Source organism: Notamacropus eugenii, chromosome 3 (genome assembly GCF_028372415.1).
Source record: "Notamacropus eugenii isolate mMacEug1 chromosome 3, mMacEug1.pri_v2, whole genome shotgun sequence".
NCBI lineage: Eukaryota > Metazoa > Chordata > Mammalia > Diprotodontia > Macropodidae > Notamacropus > Notamacropus eugenii.
The window spans coordinates 371,726,656-371,743,596 of NC_092874.1; the positions used below are offsets into that span (position 1 = coordinate 371,726,656).

At 34.1% G+C, this 16,941-nt stretch overlaps 1 protein-coding gene across 1 annotated transcript in view; it reads right to left on the reverse strand.

Moving 5' to 3' along the window:
* The window catches only part of LOC140496991 (aldehyde dehydrogenase 1A1-like), a 43,136-nt gene extending 26,543 nt beyond the window's left edge, over window positions 1-16,593 (reverse strand). The window contains exons 1-3 of the mRNA XM_072597446.1: window positions 16,403-16,593; window positions 6,916-7,020; window positions 4,005-4,145 (exon numbers count right to left, since the gene is read on the reverse strand). Coding sequence (XP_072453547.1) covers window positions 4,005-4,145; window positions 6,916-7,020; window positions 16,403-16,489 — 333 coding nt within the window. The 5' untranslated portion in view covers window positions 16,490-16,593. The remainder of the gene's footprint in view (window positions 1-4,004; window positions 4,146-6,915; window positions 7,021-16,402) is intronic.
* Window positions 16,594-16,941: the final 348 nt, after the last annotated feature.

The window sequence follows — 16,941 nt, forward strand, 5'->3', positions numbered from 1 at the left end:
TTATTTTTTCTAGCTCTAGAAAATAATTATCTCATAGTTTGATTGGTATGGCACTGAATAAGTAAATTAATTTAGGTAGAATTGTCATTTTTATTTTATTGGCTCAGCCTACCCACGAGCAACTGATGTTTCTCAGCTTACTTAGATCTGCCTTTATTTATGTAAAAAATGCCTTGTAATTGTGTTCACATAGTCTGTGCATTTGTTTTGGCAGGTAGACTCCCAAATATTTTGTAATGTCTACCCTAGCTTTAAATGAGATTTCTCTTTCTATCTCTTGCTGCTGAGCTTTGTGAGTAATATATACAAATGCAGAAGATTTGTGTGAGTTCATTTTGTAACCTGCAACTTTGCCAAAGTTGTTTATTATTTCAAGTAGTTTTTACTTGAATCTCTGGGATTCTCTAAGTATATCATCATATGATCTGCAAAGAGTGATAACTTAGTTTGTTCTTTGCCTATTCTAATTCCTTCCATTTCTTTATCTTCTCTAATTGCTACACCTACCATTTCTCATACCATATTGAATATAGTGGTGATAATGGACATCCTTGTTTCACCCCTGATCTTATTGGAAATGCATATAACTTATATCCATTGCATATAATGCTTGCTGAGGGTTTTAGGTAGATACTGGGACAGCTCCAGTCATCTGCTATAACCAGAGGAATATTCCTTAGCGATTTTCCTAGCATCAGGTGCTGCGAGACTATTTGCCCCTTCTGCTGATCCCACTGATCCAGGATTTTTCTTTGGAAATATTTTATGGTTCTTTCAAGGTCAACAAGGGGAGGGGCAGAGAGCGTTTACCTATCACTCGGCCATTTTGGCTCCTGAAAGTTCAAGTAGGTGACTTACAGACATTTAATCTGTGGGTTGATAGTCTCAGGAGCAACTGCAGCTCTCACTCGCTTGGTTCTGCTGGACTCTCACCCGTGGCTGCTATTCTGCCATGCTGCCACTGCCAGAGATTGCCCCACGGTTTTCCTACTCAGCCCTGCCATGGTGGGGAGACGCTGCTCTGTGATCTATATGCTTTTCCACCCCCCTGGAACAGATCCTTCTCCTTGACCTTTCAGTCTATCCTGGTCTGTGAATCTACCAGTCTGTCTCCTATTGGATTCTGCATCTCCAAAATTTGGTCAGATTGTCCTTTTAGAGGTATCTGAAGGAGTCTGTCTAAGAGCTTAGGTGAGTACTTGCTTTCACTCTGCCATCTTGGCTCTGTCCCCTGTATGAATTATTTCAACTGAAAAATTTTGAATTATCTTGTGGTGTAGTACGTTGATTGCTGGGCCTGAAATTACACAGACCTGTGTTCACATCTAGCCTCATACATTTACTAGTTATGTGAGCCTGGGCAGATCATGTGACCTCTGTCTTGTTCAGTTTCTTCAACTGTAATAATAGCACCTACCTTGTAGGGATTTTGTGAAGGTCAAATGAGATGATATTTGTAACACTGCTTAGCACAGTACTTGGTACATAGTAGGATGCTACATAAATGAACACACTTTTCTTTGCCTTTAATTTAATATCATTTGATCCTCCCAACACTGCTTGGTGGTCAAGGGAGACAGCATTTCTGACACATTGTTTTGGTGCAATAAGTCTCATTTTATATTTATAATTTCAATATCTTGCACAGTACTATATACAGTAGTAGTTAAATCAATTACTGTTCTACTGAATTAATGCAAGTCCCTTTTGGTCCTGAGGGGAAGAGGAAAGGTTCAATGGGAATACTCTCTAAGCATGATTTATTCATAACAAAGTTGTCTTCATATATAAATTAGAGTATCAAGCTGCATGTCTTCTAAGATAACTTTCAGTTCCAAATTTCTAGGACTTCCAAGAATTTGATATTTGGGGGTCATATTCAATAACTGATTAACTGTTAACTTCCAAGTCCCTAAAATGTTAAATGTATTCCAAGAGATGCAATGTGCATATGAATGATATGAGTGTCAAAACATGTATTCACATTATAATTATAATATATACTTGCATACATGTATACATACACACACACACATACACACACACACACATACACATATATTTACTTATTGTTTCTCCTTACCACCTCTAGCGACAGAAAGAGTTTGCCACCTAGGGACAGAAGAATTTGCCAGAGGCTTGATAATTACCTGATGCTTTGCTTATATAAATAGGATAAAACACAACTTTTATTAGCTCTGTGTGGAAAAAATCCTAGATTTAGTTAGGATACTACCATAGAATTCTGCCTCTAATAATTTCTGTCAAGGTGGACATAGACAAGTCATCTTTCGGTCATCTTACCTATAAGGTAAGGAAGCTCAGGGCTAACATTTTTCCGAGTATTAAAATCTGATGATGCTATAAACTTTAGATAGTACACAATCTCATTGAGTATCTTTATCCATAACAGGTAGACAATTTTAATGAATATCAGTCTCACAAATTTACTGAAAGGAAAATAAAAAATTTGTTAAATTTTTTTCTGAAAGTTGGATTAAATGGATGTATATGTACATATAGATACATATCTGTGTATGTATGTATGTATGTATGTATGTATCTATCATCTATCTATCTATCTATCTATCTATCTATCTATCATCTATCTATCTACCTACCTATCTATCTATCTATCTATCTATCTATCTATCTATCTATCTATCATCTTCATGAACCATGACTTAAAATATAGAAGTGATGGGCTCTTGGCTGAAGATAGAATATGCATAAAAAAGGGTTGGTAAGAATTAGTTTTCCTGGCATATTGCAAATTTAATCAAATGTTTTACGATTAAAAAGAAAGGAGAGTGAAAACTGCTTACCAAGCAAATTCTAACACACTGTAGCTAAAGGGCATAGTAATGGTTACCCCAAAATTCCAAGACTCAGACATCTAAGAAAACAGCAAGCAGTAGAACCCATAACATCAAGCATCTATATGCAATTGTACAAATTATAGAAAAAATGAAGTTGAACAGGAGAGTTTTATGTATGGAGGCAAATTTGACTTGATAGATATCAATGAGCCTTGACTCAAAAAGGAATACATACATAAAATATGGTTGTAGAATGGAACCTTTTCCCAAAAACAGAGAAGAAGCAAATGAGCGATAAAGGAGTGTTAGTTTGCCTGTGTAAGAAAATTCTTGAGTGGGAGAAGAGCATAATGGAGTACATTTTGATGATGAACAATGGAGATGGAAACAGAAACAGTACTGTTACAGACAAGGGCTCAAAGAATTAACTTCACAGATAAAAGGTGTGAAAGGCATAGAAGAGTTATACATTGGCTCTTCTGAACAAGATTTATAATTTCAGTAGGATGAAAGGTTAATCTGTGAGAGCTGTTTAATATGGCAGCCAAAAAGATGTAAAATATTTGAAGGAAAGTCACATGGAAAGGGACTGGACTTGTTCTTCTAGTTGCTCATAGATCATAAAGACAGGCTTAAATAGCAGAAGTTTCAATAAGGCAATTTTATACTTCATATAAAGGTATAATCTGCCTTAGAAGATTAAAGATATGTAAGCATGGAATGGGTTGCCTTGGGAATAATGATTTCCCCCTTAATGGAGGTCTTCAGGGAAAACCTAGATGACATTTTTTGGTCAATTATAGAACTATTTGTTCTTCAGATCTGTTCTGCTTCTGTGATTAAGTGCTTTATAAATTTTGATTTATTATTATTAATTACTACTCTTCCTATTGCCCCCACTACTATGAACACTACTACTGCTATTGCTACTGCTGCTACTACTATTACCTATTAAAGGAACTGTGAATAATATTTCTTTCAACAGAGGGAGAGAGGAGAAATACATTCTCAAAAGTCATTCCTTATAATCTCTCTCCATACACACACACACACACACACACATATATATATATGTGTATGTGTGCTTACATATGCAAGGTATCATCACTGAAAACAAAAGCAGCTCACAATAAATACAACAGTTGAGGTCTCTACAATCCCTTGCTTCATGTGGCACATACTTACTGCCAAGAGCAGAAGGTCCCTTTCCATTAAATCAGCCAGTTTGTTCAGGAGCCGACCTCTCTCTGAAGCATCCATTGTCCGCCATGTGGACCCGAGCTGAAAAGCCTCCCTTGCTGCCTTCACTGCTTTGTCCACATCTGCCTAAAAAGTCAAAGAAAGCTAAGTTTAGAGGAAGAATACTTGACTTATCTCCCAGTATAGCTTGGCCATGGAGCAACATACAGTGGTTGAATTCCTATGATGGCAAATTATGAACATCACTCAGACAGGAGGACATTAGAGGAGACTTGATAGAAAAAGAGCAAACATTGCAACTATTTTCACAGATTTTCATCTTTGGTAGATGCTTTTTTACATAATTTCAAATCATAAGATCACAGAAATTGATCTGAGAGGGAACTTTTAAGATACCAATCTCATATTTATATGAAAAATTTACTTCTGTTCTAAGGTTAATGTGCTGCAAATCCTGAAAGGAATTTAAAAGAGTATCTAGCCCAACTTCCACATTTTACAAGAAAGGAATGTAGGAACCCAGAAAACTGACGGGACTTGCTAATATCACACAGTGGGACAGCTGGGGTTAGAATCCAAGTCTTCTGATTTCAAATGCAGGTCTCATTTCAAGACACATGCTCAAAGCCTTTTTTTTTTTTTTGATAAATATATAATTTTTTTTTAATATTTTAGGGTAAAGTGTTTGTGGTATTAACATTTTTACGCTTACAGAAATACTATTCACATAGAATGGAGCACCAGGGTTTCCTAAAACAACTGGGGCATGGCTCACCATGGCTGCATTCTATAAATTTTTTTATGTCATCTCACTGTCATCATTATCTTTATTGAAATTATTGATGGTTTCTATGATGTGTTCTTTGATCCACCGTTTCTGTAGGACGAGATTATTTCATTTCCAAGGGATCTATGATTCCATATATATAATTTTAATGCTTTATGGTATGAAAAGAATATTTTAGTATTTGATTTTCTTTATTTGTTTGTGAGGTTTTTATGCCCTAATATGTGGCCAAATTTTTTGAAAGTACATGTAACTGTACATGTAGACCTGGGGAAAAAAGGTGTACTCCTTTCTATTCCCAGTCAGTTTTCTGTAGATATCTACTATATCTTTTGTCTAAAATTGTTTTCATCTGCTTAACTTCTTTCTTTTTCACTTCATGGTCAAATTTATATATGTCTGAGAAGGGAAATTTGAAGTCTTCCATTAATACAATTTTGCTGTCTATTTCCTTCTGTAAATCATTCACCTTTTTCTGTAAAGAATCTGGATTCTGTGTTGTTGGTGCATACGTATTTAGGAGTGATATGACTTCATATTCTATGATGTCTTTTTAGCAATAAGTAAGTTCCCCAATTACCTCATTTAATTATATCATTTTTTTTGCTTTTGAAGTGTCTGAGATTAAAATTGGTACCCCAATTGGTAGTTTTAATTAAAATTGGTCGTTTTTTGGATATTAGCTGAAAAACAATAAATTCTGCTCCAGCCTTTATTTTAACTGTTTATTTTTCTGTTTCAAGTGTTTCTTATAAGAACCATAGTGTTGAATTCTTATTTCTAATCCATTCTGCTATCCTGTTCAGTTATGTTGGTGAGTTCATCCCATTCACAATCACAGTTATAATAAGAACCTTGTATTTCCTTCCATCCTGTTTTCTTCTGTTAATACTTCTCCCTGTCTTTTTTTACCCTGTTCCTCCTCAAATGTCTGTTTTGCTTCTGACTACTGCTTCCTTTAATCCACTTTCCTTTTTTGTCTTTTCCCCATCCCTTCATATTCACACCTTGGTTAATATAGATTTCTATGCCTAAGTTTGGGTTTTTATATAAATATATGTTTACATATCTATGCACATATATGCACCATATGTAATATGTACATACCATATACAGTGGTATATAGTATATATTATAAACTATAGTAATATACTGCTGTGTCCTACATACATAACACATATTATGTATGGTATACTAAATATATGGTGTATGTGTATGTGTATTTACACAGTACTACTATATGCTGTATCTTTCACTACTCTACACTATATTTATATGTGCTATAAATACATACATGGCTGTGTATAGTTTGTGTGCATGTGTGTGTGCATTCTTCTCTTTTTCAATTTGTTCAATTGAGAGTGAAGTTCAAGTGTTGCATGCCCATTTTCTCTTCAGTGTAAAAGCTCTTACTTGTATAAATCTTCTATCCGAGATAATTTTTCTTATTCTTCCTCTCCTATCCCTCTTTTTCCAGTGGATCTCTCTTTCTCAGACCTTCATTTATTTGAGAAACCTCCCAAGAGAATCAACTTTTACCTGTGCCTTCTGTCTATGTAGATTCTTTCAAATTTCCCTAATAATGACAAAGTTCTTAGGATTTCCTTGAACCATATCCCCACATGGCAATGTAAACATTTCAATCTTACTGAATCTTTTATGATTTCTCTGTTAAGTCTTCATTTTTTAAAGCTTCTTTTGACTCTTGTATTTGAATATCAGATTTTCTCTTCATCTCTGTATTTTTAGACCAGAAATGTTTGAAAGTCTACTATGTCATTATATGTCCACTATTTTTCTTCGAAGGATCCTATTGACTTTTGTTAAGTACGTTGCTCCACCTTAAGAGAACTAATGCCCTCTGATTACAAACTGAAGTCTTATATTCTCACATTATGTTTTTGCAACATGTCTAATGTGGAAATGTGTTTTTCATGATTTCACATGTATATATAGCATCATGTTGTTTGCCTCTCAATGAATGGGTGTGACCTAGAGAGGAGTGGAGGAATTAGTTTTAAAAATGTTAAAAGTAAATAAAAATATTTTTTAAAAAAATGAATGAGATAAATTAAGGTCTCCTAATAACTCACATATGAGAAAACTCACCTTATCTCCTTCTTCCACATCACAAATTTTTTCTTCAGTGGCAGGGTTAATGACTGGGAATTTCTTGCCACTCACTGAACTATGCCATTCATTGTTTATAAATATCTATTGGAAAATAAGAAAGGAAATCAAGGTTACATACAAAGTGATGTAGTTTTGCAAAGTTTCCCACAGTGATTAAGCCTGAAACGCTCAAAACATCATATTTACATGTCTCCGTGGTACCACTTTTCTAGGCTTTTAAATCAAAGATGTCACAATTCTGTAGTTCTCACTTCCCCCTTTACTTTATTTTGAACACAAAAATATGAACCATAGTATAATCTCTGTAAATATCATTGAAAATGTAGGCAGAACTTCAATGGTGAGTTGAAGTTCCCAAAAATAATGACTTCTCTCAGTTTTCATATGTTTTTGTAAGATTAGATTGTGTATTGTTAAAGTAATATAGATAGTTTCATATTATTTCACTTAATATTCTTAATTATAGGATGAGTGATTTGGTTTCAGAATACTGGGAAGAAGAACACAAGATAGACATCCCTATGTAAACAAGCCTATATACAAAAATATGTTAGCAGGTAGTGCTGGTGTGTAGGGGAGCAGCTCACTCAAAAATAAACTGAAGGATATGTTATACAAGAGAAATCACACATGCTCTATTAGATAATCAAAAAGAAATCTATGTAGAACATATTATAGTATATTCTTCTGCTCCTGGATTCTTGGCCTTCAAATTTATTCTACTATGTTGAGAGTCCTTTGATTCACTTCAGGTTATCAATTTCTCTCTACTTAAAGTCTCTCCTCCTTATTAATTTATGCTGCCAGAGGCACTCTACCTCAAAGTGCCTCCAAAATGGTTTTGACCTCCACTGACAGTCAGTCCATCTACTGATTCCCTGGGCCTTGTGCTGGTACTGCAACTCTCATCTCTACTCTAAAAGCAAGATGATTGTGGGAAAGATCTCAACAGTAAAAATGGTTTCATTCTAGATTCCAGGTCCTCTCTTGACCCATCTATTCAAAGTTATCATGCAAACATTTCATCGTTATAAAGTGATATGATTTAGGTAGAATCAACTGTTTTCTGGTACCATTAGGGCAATCATTCATAGTCTAGTCTAATATTCCATTGTACAGCTCCAACATCTGCCATTATTTAACAGAATGGTTCTTTTTAGTGACTATATCTTGACACCTTTAGCATAACTTTCTTCCTTTGGGGGCTATATAATTTCCTCAATCCTTCATCAAGCATCTGACATTGTTTCCAGTCATCTACTTAGAACTGAGGAGAGGAAAGTTGGTTCAATGTAACAACATTCATACATATGCTTCATATGTTTTCCCTGTTCATCTGGTTTCCCTGGCTTCTTTCTTACTCATAGTATTTCTCCCTGAGTACAATAGCCTTCACAACTTCTTTAAGAAACAGCACAATTTCTTTTTTTACATGGCATCTAGGATATTGCATATTTTGTAATGTATGTTGAAGTCACTAGTATAGATACCCATTTCTCCAGTGTAGCATCTAACTTGGCATTGGATAAAATTTCAATCAATTGATTATGAGCAGGCAACACTTGGAATTTTGCTCCATGGATCCAGTCTTTTGAATGTTTCAGTGACAGTCAACTTCAAAGCAAAGAACTCTCAATTTTGGATGTGATCTGAGTCTCATTTTCTATGAAACTTCTGCTTTCAAATGCAATTGGCCTTTTGGACATCACTCTATTGGTATAAGATAACTCATGTTCCGGACTGGAATATGTATGAAGAACAAAAGTTTGTCTTTGCTCTATACAGGTCTGCCCTAGAGCATGTAGAACAGAAGAAATTTGATTCTTTTCACATTTGTCTATCCATTTATTTTCAAAAAGCTTTGAATGATTTATACTTCTGTTTCTCTATCTCCTAAATTATGTATGCACAAAGGAGGTTTAGTGATAGCAGTAGGATTCTTAACATATTTATATTATTAACTCTCAAATCCTTTAAAAACTGTCCTTCAACCTCAAAGATTCTTTGGATGTGGCCAAAAGCACTTCTGTCTTCCCTGTATCAGTGCCTACACCTGGTTGGCATACTATATGAAGCATACACTTGACAGAAGATCTGAAAAGCTGGCAGATGATCCAAAACTTTAATTAGTCTGTCCTTATGTCCTGTTGCTGGAAGAAATCATGTATATATATATATATATATATATATGTATACATATATATAAAAATACATATATTACACACACATGTATACATACATATACCACACACATATTATACACACATGAACACACACATACGTATGCATGTATATATGCATATTATAAACACATATATTCATAGTCACACAAAATAGCACATATATATATACATGCCCACATATATGCATGTAAGTATTTTTGCCTCTTGGACTTAAACTCAGGGTGTTTGATTGTAAGAGCGATGCTCTTTCTACTTCTCCAGGTATATGCTGGCAAGGCAATCTCTCAGACAAGTGCATTACAGTGGAAAACAATCTAGACCTAGATTCAGGAAGAGCCATCTTGGTATCTGATGACTTTCACTTTTAGGCATATAACAGAGGCAAGTCTCTTACCATCTTCAAGCCTCTGCACCCTTCTTTGCAAAATAGTCTATTACAATACCTGTAGTATCTATCATGAAAGTACCTGTCATAAAACGTTTTTGTAGGGATTGAAAGAGACCATGCAGGTGACATGGTTTGCCAAGCTTAGAAAGGCTCTATAAATACCAGCTGTGATTATCATTAGGATTGAACATACAGTGGAGGAGAAGAAAAACTTTTAATAGATTTTTTAAATGTACCCATTCCCCTCCAGCAAATCCCACCTTTCGTCAGAAAGGGCTATTTATTTTGTCTTCCTTTTGTTTGTATTTGTTATAGGGAAAATTCAAAGTGTCCTGGAGATATAATTTCAGATAAGGGGAAGGACAATTTTCAGATTTTGCAAAGGGAGCACAGTTACCTTGTCCCACATCTAATACTCACCTCACAACATATCAGCAGGCATATATAGAGGTTTTAAATTCATTTTAACGTATATATCATAGTATTGTAGACTGAGCTGGAAGAGAGTCTTAGGGACCATCTAGTCCAATGTCACCATGAGGACTATAGTGAAGAAAATACTTTATAAATGAATAAGCTTCCTATATGATGCATTACTTTTTCAAATAGGATTCATCATGATTATTCTCAGTTTATAGATCACAGATTTAGAGCTAGAAGGGAGCTTAAGGGCTGTCTGGTACAGTGCCTTGTACAGGGCTATTGTGACAAAAAACGTTTTGCAAACTATTAAGCATAATTACAAGTGTTACTAGTGTTTACTAATTACATCACTGTCATTTGAAACTCACAACAGTCTAGGAAAGCAAATTTAATCAATTGGTAGCATTCCTACTTTCCGTATCACAGATTCAGTGTTGGAAAACACGTTAGAGGTCATCTAATCCAACACTTTATTGGAGACATGAAGCAACTGAGAACCAGAAAGGCAAATGTACTTGCTTAATGCCATACCTATATTAAATGACAGCGAGTGTTTGAATTTGACTCCAAATCCAACTCATTTTCTACTGAGTTCCTCACTGAGCAAAAGAAAATTCAGATAGATTAAATTTTTTATTTTGGGATAAGAATAATGCCAGATTTTGTTTTTATAACAATTTATATTTGTACCACTTTTATTTTTCTTCCCTACTCAATGGGTGGAGGAGAAGATGGGTGGAGGAAAGGAAAGAATTTGAAACTGAAAATAAAATAAAATAAAGTAAAATAAAACTCAATTTAAAAAAAGAATGGAATCCACTCATACAGTGTTTGATATAGTGCTAGCAGTAGGAATGTCAAGAAATTTTAGCATTCACTACCAAATATGTCTTGACTATAAACTCAACTTTCCAATATTCACATTAATAGAGGGAAGGAATCCTACAGAATTATAAACAGTGCCTCATATGCTCTTCTGATTTGTATTGTAGTTCTAAACCTTTCCCTGAGTAGTGTTATTATCTCCAAATAGGCGATCCTGACCAAGTTGGAATATCAATCATCCTCCTTTACTCCTTAGTGAGTGCTGCATGAACATCCCTAAAATTTGTCCCAGAAAGGGCTGCTCTTCAGGTGTGCATTGGATGCAGTATCTAAAGTTGCACTCCTACTCTGCAATTCAGTGATCCTATTTCCCCAGTGCCTTATCTCAGTTAGCTCTAACTGGAAAAAAGTTACTTGATATACTTATGGTATACACTAAGGTACATAAGAAAAAGGACAGTTTGATGTGCTACCCTTGTAGAGACCTTTGCAATTTGAAGGGAGATGCCAGATTATTCAATGGAGTGACTCTGATTTTAGCGTTTTAGGTAACATAAATAGGTAGATATTTCGAGGGTTCCAGATCATTCCCAACATATTCACAAATGGCATTCCTTAATCTGCCTTTGAATAAAAGTTGTTCATAGAGACAGACAATAAAATCAATTTTATAGCAAGTTAGATACATTCCTAGAAGTAGGCTATGTTCAAAGATTAGAATGGACATTTGTATGGAAAAAAAAGCATCTCTTTTTCTCCTTCAACAGGGTTAAAACAGAACCTGAAACTTGTGAAAGGTGCCACGAATTATTCTTTATTAGAAGGTAAGATGTCAGTGGCCCAGGAGTTAAGAACCTGAGAATTTCCAAAGCTTTTCTTCCTCAGCTCTCTTCCCAACCCAAACTCTACCTTTATGGTAATGAAAGAGTGAAAACAACGCTACTTACAAACAAGTCTTTCTATTTTGCCCCTCCTCTTTCAGTAATTAATTTTATTTACCAGGTGCTTAGATTTTTTTCAGTGCTGATTAAATATAGTTCTTTTTTAACATTGAAGATTTCATCTTTTGTGCTTATTAAAATTTTGCTTTTTTCTGGTTTTAATTTTTTAATACATATTCAGATCATCAATCTCTTTTTTTTAATTTGTTCATTTATGAGTTTTTTAAACATATAATTACTTAGGAAAGAACAAGCTACTTAATAAGACATCCCTGGAAAACTGGAAACCATTCTGGCAAAAATTAGGGTAGACAAACATCTTAAACTATATTCCATGATAAATTCAAAATGGATAAGTCACCTGCACATTAAAGACCAGTGGAAGTTGTGGCCACAGACTCAATGTAGCCTGTCATTTGTCTTTGTACAGCTAATGAGATAAAAGTGAATTTTACATTTTAAGATATAATAAAACTTCATTTAAAAATATAAAATTCATCCTTAGCTCACAGGAGATGCAACAGCAGGCAGTGGGCCAGATTTAGCCTTTAGGCCATAGTTTCCAAACTATGTTAAAAGTCATACAATACAAAATCAGAAGTGAAGAAATCACCTGTCTTTCATTGCTTTGTAGAAAAGTTTAACCATTAACCAAACAAGTGTCAATTGCAATGAAAAAATATGAAACAAAAAATCTGGTCTTATAAAGTGGAAAAAGACGATTTGAATAAATAAGAGTATGCTCTTAGGACGTATTGACTGGGAAAAAATGTATCACACTTCTTGGTTAAGATTTAGTATCTGAACTGTTAGTCTTTATGAAGAATGAGCATTTAATTTTGTTTTTCTTTTCTGTCTCCTTGAGTTCCAATTTACCTATTTCCCTTCTAATTTTTAATATTTCTGCATTTTTTATTGACTTTATAACTTTGTTACATGATTTTCCTTTTAAAATCCCTTTAATTTCATTAAGATATGAAACAAATTCTCTGAAGATTGCTTTAGCAACAATTTAGAAATCTGGGTAAATTGATTCGTAATTATAATTTCTGTTCATCTAGTTCTGACTTTTTAAAATAAAATTTGCTCTTTGTCCAATAATTACTTAGAATTTCATTCTTAAATTTTCATTTAGGTTTTCACATTTTTCTTGCACTAACAACTGAGTTATCTTAATACTATTTATGGCATTGTGATCTCTAAAGGATGTGTTTAACAATTCTGCTTTTTTTTTTTTTTACTTATTTTCAAATTTTATGCATCTCAGTACATGCTCTAGTTTTGTAAAAATGTTATGTGATCCTGATGTGTGTATCCATACATATATATATATACACACACACATAATATGTTATCTAGTGGTTTTATTCAGAAGGCATCATTAATCATTCAACTGTAAATTCTCTTGACAACTTGTTTAATTCTATTTTCCTTTGGCTTATTTTTCTTTTAGATTTGTCAGATTCAGAGAAAGGAACATTAAATTTCTGGTTGTTATTGTTGTAGCATATTCTAAGTCATTCTTCAATTTTGTAAACACTTTCCCTTATGTATCTGGATGTCATGATGCTTAGAAAATAAAATTTAAATAATGATGTTGGTTTGTTGTTTATGGTTCCCTTAAATATAATGTAATTTTCTCAGTTATCTCCATATTTTCCTCCGTTTATTTGTACAATATTGATTACTTTTTAAAATAGTTCTCATTCCTTTTTTAGGCTAGCACTTTGTTGCAGTGATTGCTTTTTCTTATTACTTTGTGATAAAATTCATTTTCCATGGCCTGTCTTCCCCCACTTTCTGCTGTTTGTCAACTCTTTTCCTAATTTTGATGTCTTACTAATTTATTGATTTCTGGTTCTTAATGTCTTTAAGTTATCCATTTTTCTTCTCCTTAGTTCCCCCTGTGATTTCAGTGATTAATTACTTTACTTGACTGTCTTCATAATTGTTTCCCTTTTTTATACCTTTTCAATTTTTATCTTGTGATTTTTGATCTAGAAGCTTACTTATTTTTCTTTAGTTTCTTTGTACTCCCCAGAAATGAAAGTTTGTTAGTTTGAGCTCCACTTTCTACCCAATTTCTCCATTCTCTGTTTCTGGGCTATTTTCTTGTGTTATTTCTTGCAGTGTAATATACACATATATGTTTATATACACGGTATATGTACAAATATACTTATATTACAATAAAGCTTAAGAAGCATAACCAGTTTAAGCTTCTATCTAATTTCTATATTAAGAAATTCGGAGGGTATATTCTTATGTTATTTCTTGAAATCTTTAGTATTTCAGCCTATTTTCCATATACTCTCATATTACTTAACTTCTAATTCTTGCCCCTTGAACAGGATGGCAAATCTGTTTTATTTTTCTCCTTTGTCGCAGAATTTATGTTCACTACCTAAAGTTCTTATTTTAAGTAGCATGGTTCTCTATCTCTCCTTCCTGCCCTATCTCACTCTATCTCTGTCTCTGTTTCTGTCTCTGTGTCTCTCTGTCTATCTCTCCATCTCTGTCTCTCTGTCTGTCTGTCTCTCTCTTTGTTGCTTTCTCTCTCCCTCTCTCTCACCTTGGCTGGGTTTAATTTTCCTTTCTTTCAAGTCAACTGTAGCACCTCTTGCTATTCTGTTACCCCAGTTCCCTCAGCTCTCACCCTTTTCTTCTCTGGCTGGACTGACTCGATGCTTTTGCCTTTTTGCAGGATTCAGGGTAGGCATAAAGAATGTTTTGGACAGAATTTCTGTAGACATGGATCTGTAACCCACCTACCCTCCCATCAGGTATAAATTAATTACTCCTTTTTCATTTCTATTCCTATGCCTTGGCATAACCAATGCAGGGTGGCATGCAGGCAGGGCATGGTGGATGCTAGCAGTCTCTGGAGAAAAACACAATCTAATTGTGGATCTGAGGCAGAAGCCCACAGGTTGGTTTCTGTATCTTTGACAACAGTGTAGAGTCTGATGGGAGAAGGGGCTTGAGTGAGTTCTTTAAGGATTATTTTTCCTCAGTGCTAATCCAGAATATTTTTAATTAGTTAAATTTATCTTTAATCAATCTTGATCAGTCACAGAATTCTCTTTTTCTATGCAAAATATTTGAAAGTTTGTTTGGAATGGGGTAAATACTTACTTTACCAACTTGTTAATGAGTCACATAATCTAAAGTCTCCTGTATTGCTATTTTTTTGGCAAGATGGAAACACCTCACATTAAAATTTCCTTGAGATACACTAGCAAGGTGAAAACTTTTGGAAAAATGTTTCTAATCAACAAAATATTTCTGAATGGCCACAAATCAAGATTTACCTCCTCCCCTGCCCATCCATTAAGGAGGATGGGTTTTGTGTTTATTTATTTTGAGATATGCTTTACTTCATTCGAATATGACAGGAATAAAAGTAGAACATTGTTAGAATCTTGGAGCTAAAGGGGACAAATAACATTTATTTGGAATCAGTCTATAGAAACAGAAAGGGTATTGAAAACCAAAGAGGTTGTCATTTACTTGATTTCACACATCTATTTATGGCAGAAAACTATATTAATCAATCTGAATTAAGCCATCTACTATGTGGAATATTACACTTTAAAAATGTTAATTTAAGATGCTCACTTTTGGGAGAAGAAAGTTATCTGAATTGTACAATAACGTTGGAATTGTTAAGTGGTAGGACTTATTTTAGTTTATTATGTATCTTTATGGAATTCATTGTTTCTCTAAGCTTGATAAAACATTTTTTTGAAATAAGATTAAAAGAAAATTTGTACCCCCAATAAAGTATTTTTTGAAAAGTATGATCTGTTGAATTTTTACTTTCCAAAAGAAAGATAATACGTTTATGAAAAAAGAAATATGCTACATTTTGCAATGCTTTAGATCTCCAAGGCTGTAAATAAGTTTGTTCCCCTTTCCCAGTTTCTCTGTTATTAAAATTGGTTTGTTCAGAAAGTTGTCTATAGAGTTCATACACAAGCATGATTATCTTCTGATGTCCATTACAGCTAAAAATCAGTTGCAAATCATATAACAAATCATCATAACTTTGGTGAGTTGAGTGGGGAAAAAAAGTCTCTTCATAAGTTCTGTGATTTGACTTGCAGGCTATTATATAACAGTTTGGAATGAGAACACATCTCATAAACATTTTCACACTCAGCAAGTTGGAGCTTTATTTTAGTTTCACTTTAGGCTGGAGATCTGCTTTGGCTCTATGTTCCTCGCAATGCCAGTTAGCCTGCTGCTAGGTATCTGTTTCAATAGCAGTAACCATATCTAGGGAGATAAACTAATATTTTCATAATACAGTACAATGCAGCATGGTGGCTTTCCTTCAGCTCTTCTCTCAAATATGCTTATTGAAATAATTATCCGTCACTATTACCTGCTCCCCCACATCCATCCCTGCAATATTACACAGTGGTTAATTATGACCCTTAAGTGACTTGCACTATTTCTTATAAAAAGAGAAACAAATACAGTTGAGCATCAGAATCCAGAGAAAGTTGAATAAGGTTGTTTTTCCTATCTAATATCTTCTATTAGTAAGGTTCTTCACCTAAATTCCCATCATGCATAACTACTCTTAATTCATATAATGTACTTTAGATTAGGTCACTTTAACCTTCCCATTCATTAAATAAGTATATTATTCCTCTACCTAAGATAAAGTAACAGATATGCACTTTGAAACTACTAACCTTAGTATGTTGAATTTTGAGGTCGGTGAGTGGGGCAGGTATGGTCCCCTCTGCTGGATTCCCTGAGGTCCTTTCCCGAGAAGACATTTCTGGGCTGGTTCTAGAGACACAAGTAAAGTCAAATAGTCAAGAGACTGAGCAGTGTTGTGCTGATGATTCCTTGGCTTTATTCGTCTCTTTTAATCTGAACTGACTGAGGATCATTTGCATATTAGACTGTGATTGGATGAACCAATTCAGAAGAAGAAATAAAATGAAAGTACTTTTTCCTTGTAAGAGAAGATCCAGATTTTAAACTTAAATCTTTAGAAATAATTTTGTCAAACCTGTAGGTAGTCTGGAATATAGTTTATTACATGCATATTAATTCATTATTAAAAATATTGAAATATTTGTCAAAAGTGATAGTTGGTTTGATTATTGATGTTGAAATCAACCCCCACCCACACCTCCATTCCCTCAACCCCTCTACTGTGTGAACTAATTTCTCTGATGGATAATTAGCAAAGGGAACAGGACAGTAGTTTTTGAGTATTCCC